The following is a 9,985-nucleotide window of genomic DNA, read 5'->3' on the forward strand; positions in this document are numbered from 1 at the left end:
TTAGATTGAGTCATATAATGTGCAATTTAAGTTTAAAAAAGGCTTCAATATGGACTTCAAATATCAAATAGAAAATAAAGAAAAATATATAGGTGAAAATTAAATTAGTATTCATCCCTATGTTAATCCTCAATTTTGTCGACTCAATTTGTTCGATACTAATAATAATAATAATTATTATTAGTATGTTAATTCTAAGCTTTTCGGTGTGATGATATTTAAATCTTTCATTTTGAATAAGAGTGAGTCTAAATTAAAGTATATGATTCAATAATTAATGAAGTGAGTTAAGAATTACGAAATTTCTTATTTAAAGTTCATTTAAAATTAAAATACTAGCTAATTTCGGTGAAGATGTGGCATCTGGGCGTAAATCAATTGCAAAAGTTAGCTCACGAGGAGAGGATTGTTCAAGTTCATATAAGTAGACCTCATATGACACCTGACCTAAACCAATCCCAAAAGTTAATCCACGAAGGGAGGATTGTCTAAGTCCATAAGAGCAGATCTCCGGTCAGTTCCCCAACCAATATAAACTTTTACCCACTTTAACATTTGGAGATGGACCTAACTCTGATACCATGTCAAGATATAACACATAGCCTAATTCAACCTCAAAAACTAGCTCACAAGGATAGGATTGCTCAATTCCATATAAGTAGACCTCCCGTCCATTTTCCAATGTGGGGCTTTTACCACTCTAACACCCCCGTATCCATTTAACAGCTTGCCACCTAGACTCCGTCATCCATTTCAAGTTGTATCCCCAATCAAAAAGCTAACGAAGGAAATAAGCATAAGAAGAAATCTATTGAATGCGATTCAAGTTTGTATTTTGGTTAAAGAGATGACGAAGTAAATAAGCGAAAAAGAAAGTCCAATAAATGCAATTCAAGCGTGTATTACGATTAAAAAGTTGAGAAGGAAATAAGCGAAAGAGAGAGTCTACTGAATACGATTCAAGTTTGTATTCAGATTGAAAAGCTTCTTTACTGAATATCATTCAACATGCGATTCAAGTTTATATTTTGATTAAAAAGCTGAGAAGAAAATAAATAAAAAAGAGAGTCTACTAAACACGATTCAACTAGCGGAGACCAGTAAGATAGATAGTTTGCAAGGCGTCAAGCACATATTCAAGTCTAATTTGGAGGTGATTTATGGCATCATAAGAGCCAAAATGTAACTTCAAGTAATATGGATAGCTTGAGCTGGCTTCTTCTTTGTTTTGATGTGCGCGTGTCTTTCAACTAAACATGTTACTAAGATTTAAGAATGTCACAAACGGAACAGCATCGGTCTTCCCAGCTTCCCTTTTCTCTGTTTTCTCACACACACACAGTGGGTACTGTGAAGTGTATTTATTAAAAAAGCTGTTCTTCGGCGGTCAGAATATATAAAATCCCACCTAACAATTGTTTATGTTAAAAAAACGCCTTTTTTCCCCCAAAAGATTAATCTTTTTTTTTTTATCTCTCTTGTGTGTATGTATTGTGTCCTGTGAACTCAATCCATCTGTGCCCTAGATCCACAACTATGCTTTCTCCTCCACCCAACTTTATGTACTACATAGCAGTATTAATTTCTAGCACAACTGTTTTGACTGTTTTATAGTGTCTGTACATTTTGTACTCTGTGTGTTATATGAACTGTTTTCTTGGTTTTCTGAAGTGTTAATGTTCTTGTTGAAGTTGGTTTCTTTGATTTGGTTAAGTGGGTAAAGGTTTATTGGTGAAAAGATGAGATTTTGGGAGGTGGGGTTTGTTTGATTTTTGATAAGATGATAATTGGTTGTACTGTAGTAATTGGGAAGTGGTGTTTTCTTGAAAATGAAGAGGGGCATTGGTGAAAAGGAGTGATTTTGGGAGGTGGGGTTTGTTTGATTTTTGATAATTGGGTGTGTTGAAGTAATTAGGAAGTGGTGTTTTCTTGAAAATGAAGAGGGGCATTGGTGAAAAGGTGTGATTTTGGGAGGTGGGTGTAGGTTTATTAGTGAAAAGATGAGATTTTGGGAGGTGGGGTTTGTTTGATCTTGATAATTGGTTGTGCTGTAGAAATTGGGAAGTGTTGTTTTCTTGAAAATGAAGAGGTGTATTAGTGAAAAGGTGTGATTTTGGGAGGTGGGGTTGCATTCTTGGTGCTTTTGTAGTTTGGTATTTTTGGGATGGGTTGTGTTTGTGGTAAGCCATCTGCCATTGAAGACAGTAGAGATAGTCCAAGGGAGAGGCTGTCAAGTAAAAGTGCTGCAAGTTTGAGAGGGCCAAGAACTGGTGGTTCATCAAGAAGAGAGGAAGCTTATAGAGTCAAAGATCGGTTGGATAGCATTGATGGGAAGGCAATGTTGATTGATAAACAAGTAAATGGTTCAGTAAGATTGCAGACTGAGAATCATGAGAGGAAAAGAGAGAAGCAAGAGTTAATTGGGACATTACCTAAAAGCAGTGAAGGGGAACAGGTTGCTGCTGGATGGCCACCCTGGCTTGCTGCTGTTGCTGGAGAAGCTATCAGAGGATGGGTGCCTAGACGAGCAGATTCCTTTGAGAAATTGGATAAAGTATGCTCCTTTTTTCGTCTTTTGACTTTTCATTCTACAGTAGAAACTTCAAACATTTCATGATAATGGTCACAAAAATAGTCTCTTTCTCTCTCCCCCACAAAAAGTGAGTCTTTACTTTCTATGCTATTGGTAGAAGTTTGGCGATTACTCATGTGATTTACCCTTACTAATTCATACTAATGTTCTGCTTAGTGTTAATAATCCAGAAAACCGGAAATGTTTCACTTTAGCATCAAAAGATTGCTCAATTACCCCATCTGTAGCCAATGTAGTCTCTGACATTTGGAGTGTGAACATAATCTTGAGACCATGTTAAGAAATGGACCTTGGTATAGGCGGATCCAAGATTTTAGCTCTGCGGGTTCAATCTCTTTAAGGTTCTTAGTTTTGAACCCATGATAGTTTTAAAGATATAGGTTCATTGCAATTTTAGTAATTTTTACACATAAATTTACAGTCCGCGTCGAAAGTACTGGGTTATGTCAAAGCTCTACCCGCCATTGGACTTTGGGCCTAATTCAACCTCAAAGCTAATTCATGAGGTGAGATTGTCAAAGACCATATATCGAGATCAATTACCCCATCCATAGCCAATGTGGAACTTTGACAAGCACAGAGCTGGAGTTGGAATTTTCTTTGCGTGGTAGAGCCGATCACAAGTTTGTGCTGATTTAAATCTAGGGAAATGAGCAAGAAATTGATCTGTTTTCCTAATGTGATGAATCTACTTCTCCAAAGTCCAAACCCCTTCTACTGGGAGCCAACTGTGGTTTTCCCGCTTTTGCCTGCTTGTCTGTTCAAGCCCCAATCTCAATAGTTGGAGGCGTAGGCTCTTATAACTGGGCTATGTTTCAGCTGTCGAGGCAAACATTAATATATAAATGTACTTCATAATGTGAGTTTTGGAAAGCTGGTCCAAAATTCAAAAAGAAGTGAAGGGTTGCAGTAGGTTGACATCCATTGTTAAAATTGTCATAATATCATGAATCAAACATTGAATCCATAGGGATGTGTGCCTTTAGGCATGCACTGCATCGGTACCCATGTGCAGTGTTGAATTGTCAATGGATGTATTGGAATATAATTTGAGCAAATATAGCAGAAGATACACAATTAATATAGTTGGCCCCATCTAGATTTTGATTGAGATAGAGTTAATTGATTGATTGATTTGTCTCAAATGTCTCTTTTTTTTGTATACTAGTGCATGTATTCGTTATGTTTGAATAGGCCTGATTTGGTTTCTCTGGTGTTTTGCTACATTTGGCCCAATGTAGAGAACACCTGCTATGCAGGTTGGATCCAGATCTTTCAGTTGTTTCAGATTACCATGAAACAACTCACATTTTCACCTTTTTAATTTTAAATATATGGTTTCAGGTAATAAGCCTAGAAAATTGCTACAGTTACTGCCCAGAATACTATCTACCAGTAACATTCATCTAGTATTCTCACAGGGAGACATTTTATGCTTTTGTTAGTTTGGAATGGAGTGGTAAAGTTTGGAGGAGAGGTGTAAAGCTTTGTGTCTGTTTTATAAACTTTGTTTCCTTGAACCTTAAGATCAATTGGTGTTTATTTGGCCCAGAATTTGCTGTGATTTCTTTATCTAAGAAAAAAAGAGAGTTCCAGCGATTGGCTGCTGAATTTTCCCTTTGGTTGAGGAATGCAAGAAGTTGGCTTTAGCTTTTTATATATGCAAGAGGATTACAAAGAAAATTGACAGTTCTGTATGATGCATATTCTCTGTTACTTTGAATCATGATATCGGTAAAGAATATAGTCTTAAACAAGAAAATGTCCTTTTGCTTGTATGTTACATAAAACTTTTGTGAACCACTAAAGCATTGCAAACCCGCATGAATTGCTCCGGTCATGAAGGCCGATGACATGTCTGGAACTTGCTCCTTCTCTAGATCTCTATACACTTTGATCACAGTTTTTCTACAGGAACTATTTTTTTTTTGGTCATATCTACAGGAACTATTGCATGCTCATTTTAGGTGTTGTACTTGTGTTTGACAAGCTATCCTTATAACTAACAAGTTTAGCTGGTTCCTGACAATTATTATAAACCCAGATAGTCCATAGCAATAATTTTATCATCTATTTCACAGTCGTGAAATATTTTTGGGCATGTTTTGATATATGTGAACACATCACCCACCCCGGACTGCACTTCTGGGATTACACTAGTTATGTTGTGTTGCTCTTGTTGTTGTAGTTGTTGTTGTGTGTTTCTGATATATGCAAACTCTGTGATCTACGCGGGGCTTGAGAAGGGACAAAACTCACACTTCTTGTTCTTCATGAAAAAATTACAACTTCAAAAATATTCATACATTTGTTTCTTATGATCTTGGGCACGAACAGAAACTTGTTTTCTTGTGGTAACACTAGCTAGAAAAAAATGGTACATAGTATGATCTGTTTACTTCTTGATATACTTGTTTAGTGCATGAGTCTAACTTGCTTCTTGGTATTATGGCTTCCTTTTTCCATAGATTGGTCAGGGCACCTACAGCAACGTTTACCGTGCTCGTGATCTTGATCAAGGGAAGATCGTTGCATTGAAGAAAGTGAGATTTGATAATCTAGAACCTGAGAGTGTTCGGTTCATGGCTAGGGAGATTCACATATTACGGAGGCTTGATCATCCAAACATAATAAAACTAGAAGGTTTAGTTACTTCTAGGATGTCCTGCAGCCTGTACCTTGTATTTGAGTACATGGAGCATGATCTGGCAGGGCTAGCATCACATCCTGGTCTTAAGTTTACTGAGTCACAGGTACTCATTTGAATTTGCTTGCAATGTCTATCCATTCAATGTCTTGCAAATTACATTAGTCTTTTTCACCGTTTTTGCAAATTACATTATTCTCATAGTCAGACCTCATAATCCTTTTCAGGGTTTTTTCTGTTTGCTCATCTAAATGGAAAATTGTACTTGCCTTTTGTAGGTCAAATGTTACATGCAACAACTTTTACGGGGACTTGATCATTGTCACAGTCGTGGTGTCTTACATCGTGATATAAAAGGCTCCAACCTTTTAATTGACAATAATGGTGTATTAAAGATTGCTGACTTTGGTCTAGCAAGCTTTTTTGATCCTCATCAAAGCCAGCCTCTTACTAGCCGTGTAGTGACTCTCTGGTATCGGCCTCCTGAACTGCTACTTGGTGCTACTTACTATGGTACTGCTGTGGATTTATGGAGTGCTGGTTGCATACTAGCAGAACTTTATGCTGGAAAGCCTATAATGCCAGGAAGAACAGAGGTGTGTTCTTTGTTAATCTTTTGTTTTTTACGCTTGTACGCGATTCACTGATTTCAAAATAAAATGTACCAGGTCCCATGGTTGAATATCATAATGGATAGTGAAGCTTTACTTCAAAAGTTATTAGGAACCAAATATATTCAGGTCATCAGAGCTCATTGGTTAGATGTGCCAGTGAGACCAAATTGTGGAGTTTGTACCCTGCTTTTTGTTTTTTGATCGCTGGCGGCAGATAAGACAATTCTTTGTGAAACCCGTCAATAGATCACATTTCATTTTAGAGAAGGTTCAAACCATTAAATCAATAAGATGTCATACCAACCCTGAGAATGTTGAAGCATCCTATTAGAGTGTGTTAGTAATCTTTAAAATACCCCTTAATTAGAAGTGCTTCAATGATACTAGTAAGGTAAGATGTGATTTGCCACATATTCTTTTGTTCTTACTTGGTATTGTCATGGTTTACTTCAACTTTGAAATGGAAGTAGTCGCTTTGCTGCTTGGTAAAAAAATTAGTAGAGCCGATGGTTAGTAATCTTGCTGTACATGACAAGTTGGTGTTGCTCAAGGAATGATTATTTTCATTTTCTTCACTAGCTGGTAGATGAAGTCACGGTTGGCAGTTCTTGGAATGTGAATGATCTTGGTGTTACTTTGGTACTTAAACACAAGGAAGTTGCGACACTGTAATCTTGATGCATCTTTGAAAAGAATCTTCACATGTTTTTGACCTCTGATACAGTTCTATGCATCCTAGCCAGATGCAATATGGGTTGTATCATGTGATCTTATATACTTCTTTATTTGCAACCATTTACAGATAATTTATCGTGTCATCCTGTTAGTTGCATCTTGCAGTCTTATATGATGAATAATCTATGGTGGTTTGAACTTTCTCTGATAGAGAACATTCATTAGTTGTGTCTTTTATTCAACTTGATATTATTGGTTGTTACTTATCCTATATTTGTATGATTGTCTCTCCATTGATCTTGTATTCTAGCTTAACATGTTGATAAATTTGAAGTGCATACTCTGCTGTGTAGGTTGAGCAGCTTCATAAGATTTTCAAACTGTGTGGATCACCTTCTGAGGAATACTGGAGGAAATCGAGGTTGCCACATGCAACAATTTTCAAGCCCCAACAACCTTATAGGCGCTGTGTTGCAGAAACATTTAAAGAGTTCCCTGCACCAGCTCTAGCACTCATAGAAACCTTACTCTCCATAGATCCTGTTGATCGTGGGTCCTCAGCTTCTGCCTTGAAGAGTGAGGTATGATGTTTCTTAAAGATAAATTATTTCTGTATCACTAGGACATTCACTTTGTCGAAGCTGTTGACTTGCTATCTCTCGAACTATCATTTGTGCTCAAACAACCAATTGATGATGGTGCTTTCTCATAAAATTTATTACAGTCATCTATTTTGTTTATTGTGTTTTATGCTATGGAGCCCGAATGGCCATGATTAGACAATTTTTCAGAATTTTCATTATGAAACCTGCCTCTCTTTTTCTTTTCTTACTCAAAAAGCCTGCTTATTTCAGTTCTTTACAACAAAGCCACTTCCTTGTGATCCTTCAAGCTTGCCAAAATATCCTCCGAGCAAGGAATTTGATGCAAAAGTCCGGGATGAAGAAGCCCGAAGGTAAATTAGCAGAAAACATTAATATTATTTGCCTAGCTTCATTGTTTAATGTGCTGCAGAATTGTCAGTATGAAATGGGCATTAAGACGTAATTGATATTGTGTTGATAGATCTGCTCTTGTTTATGTACTGATATTCTCACTGCTTTTGTAAATATTTAGGCAAGCGGCTGCTGGAGGTAAGGGTCATAGATATGACCCAGAAAGGAGAGGAACGAGAGAATCGCGTGCAGTTCCTGCACCCGAAGCCAATGCTGAGCTAGTTTCCTCTATGCAGGTAAATTTTCCATCATAGCTTGTTAACATTGATTTGCCCATGGAGTAGAACTGTACTTTCTGAGTCACTGGCTTGAGTAAATCAAATAACCTTGGAATCTTTACTTATGACACCGTAAAATTACTACTACCTCCATCTCAATTTATGTGGCTGTGTTTGACTGGGAATGGAGTTGAGGAAAAAAAGATTTTTGAACTTGTGGTCTAAAGCAAGCCACTGACATTTGTGTGGCTATAACTCCTCATTAAGGGGCTAATTGGAGGAGTGAAAGCCTGGATGGCTTGGTAAGCAAAAAGGAAAGTGTGCTAATATAAAATGGGACAGAGGGAGTACGTTGTTGCTATTTCCTTTTCTGGTAGGGTGTCTGGGAAGAGGAGGTTTAGCATATGACATCTACTTATTTAACCTTTAAAATGTGAGAGCATAAAAGTGGACAGTTGCTCAAGTGACAATCGTGAGTACAATTGCACTCTAACACTGTTAGACGGCAGTGCTCTGCAGATTTACCTTCTTCGGTGGCCTTTTTCCCTCACTCTTTAGCAGCATAACAACAGCTTAATTTCTGGGTTGTTCAGAGATTAATAGCCCGTGTTTTTAACAAAATATTAAAATAGGTCGCTTGACCAATTCCATGAATCTGTTGACAACAATCTAAGTGTTTAAATGTGGACTTCTGTCCTAGCTTCGTTCTGAGTTTATGCTCTCTTTTTTTTCTGGTATTCGTGTTATCAATGTCTTGCATTTACCTTAGGTTTGCTCATCCAGACCTTGAAAATACAGTTTTTGTTACTTCTGTTGGTTTGTTCCATATTTATGTGGTGTGGTGCTCTGTATGCAGAAAAGACAAGGTCAATCCAATCCAAAAAGCAGAAGTGAGATGTTCAACTCTCATCCAGAAGAAGTTGCCTCTGGTTTTCCAATTGACCCCCCTAGACCATCTCAAGTCATGGAAGAAGCAAGTAATGATCCTCAGGCGCAGCTCCATAAGCGAGGTTCCCATTCCGGGCCATTGTCTCACCGAGCTGCTTGGGCAAAAGCTGGAAAGAATATGGATGATGCCCCAAAGCTATCTGTAGCGGACTTGTCATCTATGTCTGGGCTAGTCGCTGCAAGGAGAAGCATGTTCTCTGAAGATCGGTCAGATAAGTCGGGCTCACACAAACAGGAGGTTCCTAAACTTATAGCCAGGTTTCCCGGATCCTATAAAGAGGTTTCACATTCCACAATGAAACAAGAGCAGAAAAATCATGCACTTGCCAGCTCACATCATCAAAATGAGGACGGTAGAACCAGCAACAATGATCCCGTTCTTGTAAGAAGCCTATCAACATGTTCTGTCTATACATCTGCACAACTACCATGATCTGATTTGCTCACAATTTTTTTTTTATGTCAGTTGGGATATGGATCAAAAGGCAACAAAATCCACTACTCTGGACCACTACTAGTTCCATCAGGCAAAATGGATCAAGTGTTGAAAGATCACGATCGCCACATCCAAGAAGCTGTAAGACGAGCACGCTTGGACAAGGCAAAAGCAAAGAAAATTCAGGTTGAAGGAAACAAATTATCAGCCAATTCATTATTTGTTTCTGGCCGTTGAACTTCAATGACAGCTAAGCGGCTAAGAACAACGAAAAGAGAATCCAGACTATAGAAAAACCATAAGTTAGTTAGTATTATCATGTAAAATGAGTCAAATTTGAAAAGGGTGAGTGAGGGAGTTTGTATAGAGATTGTTTAAGGATAGCGCGGAGCATTTTTTCGCCATTTGTAGAAGAATTTATCTGGAAAAAATCTCCCTTGTTTCCTGCTATTTAAACAATGTAACTCTCTCTAGACATTGAGTCATTCTTGCTGTTAAGATGTCTTCAGTCTCTGGGCAAGAATGACATGTTCAACAAATCTAAGTAAGTTCAAATAATCTTCTATGTCCAAACATGTCCTACAAGTATTAAAACTTAAAAGGACACCATTATGGGAAATGGTTAGTACAAAAGAAACAATCTATATATCTATATAAAGCTGAATGTAAGCAATCCTATGTGGCACCTCTCTAATGCCAGTATTTTTATTTATTTATTTTTCTCATTAAAAACATTATTGAATAAGATAAAGAAACAAATATGTTAAATATATTAGTTGCATTTATGTTGTTTTTAATACCCATAACTGCAGCACATAAATATTAGACATTGAAGAGAAATAAATAGTTGTTGATAACC

General features: G+C 37.3%; 1 protein-coding gene across 2 annotated transcripts; it reads left to right on the forward strand.

Annotated features, from left to right (window-relative positions):
- The first annotated feature begins 1,094 nt into the window (after positions 1 to 1,094).
- On the forward strand, positions 1,095 to 9,684 carry LOC102589883 (probable serine/threonine-protein kinase At1g54610). 2 transcript variants are annotated; one of them, XM_006348191.2, is made up of 9 exons: positions 1,095 to 1,974; positions 2,121 to 2,554; positions 5,062 to 5,346; positions 5,519 to 5,836; positions 6,883 to 7,110; positions 7,384 to 7,484; positions 7,646 to 7,760; positions 8,599 to 9,072; positions 9,157 to 9,684. In XM_006348191.2, exons 2-9 carry the CDS (start codon positions 2,165 to 2,167, stop codon positions 9,361 to 9,363), a joined length of 2,118 nt encoding a protein of 705 aa, XP_006348253.1. In that variant the 5' UTR covers positions 1,095 to 1,974; positions 2,121 to 2,164; the 3' UTR covers positions 9,364 to 9,684. The 2 variants fall into 2 exon arrangements, with proteins under 2 accessions (XP_006348253.1, XP_006348252.1); XM_006348190.2 differs by having other exon boundaries at positions 1,096 to 2,554.
- The last annotated feature ends 301 nt before the right edge of the window (positions 9,685 to 9,985 follow it).

The sequence above is a fragment of the Solanum tuberosum genome, unplaced genomic scaffold, assembly GCF_000226075.1.
Source record: "Solanum tuberosum cultivar DM 1-3 516 R44 unplaced genomic scaffold, SolTub_3.0 scf00096, whole genome shotgun sequence".
NCBI classification, from domain to species: Eukaryota; Viridiplantae; Streptophyta; class Magnoliopsida; order Solanales; family Solanaceae; genus Solanum; species Solanum tuberosum.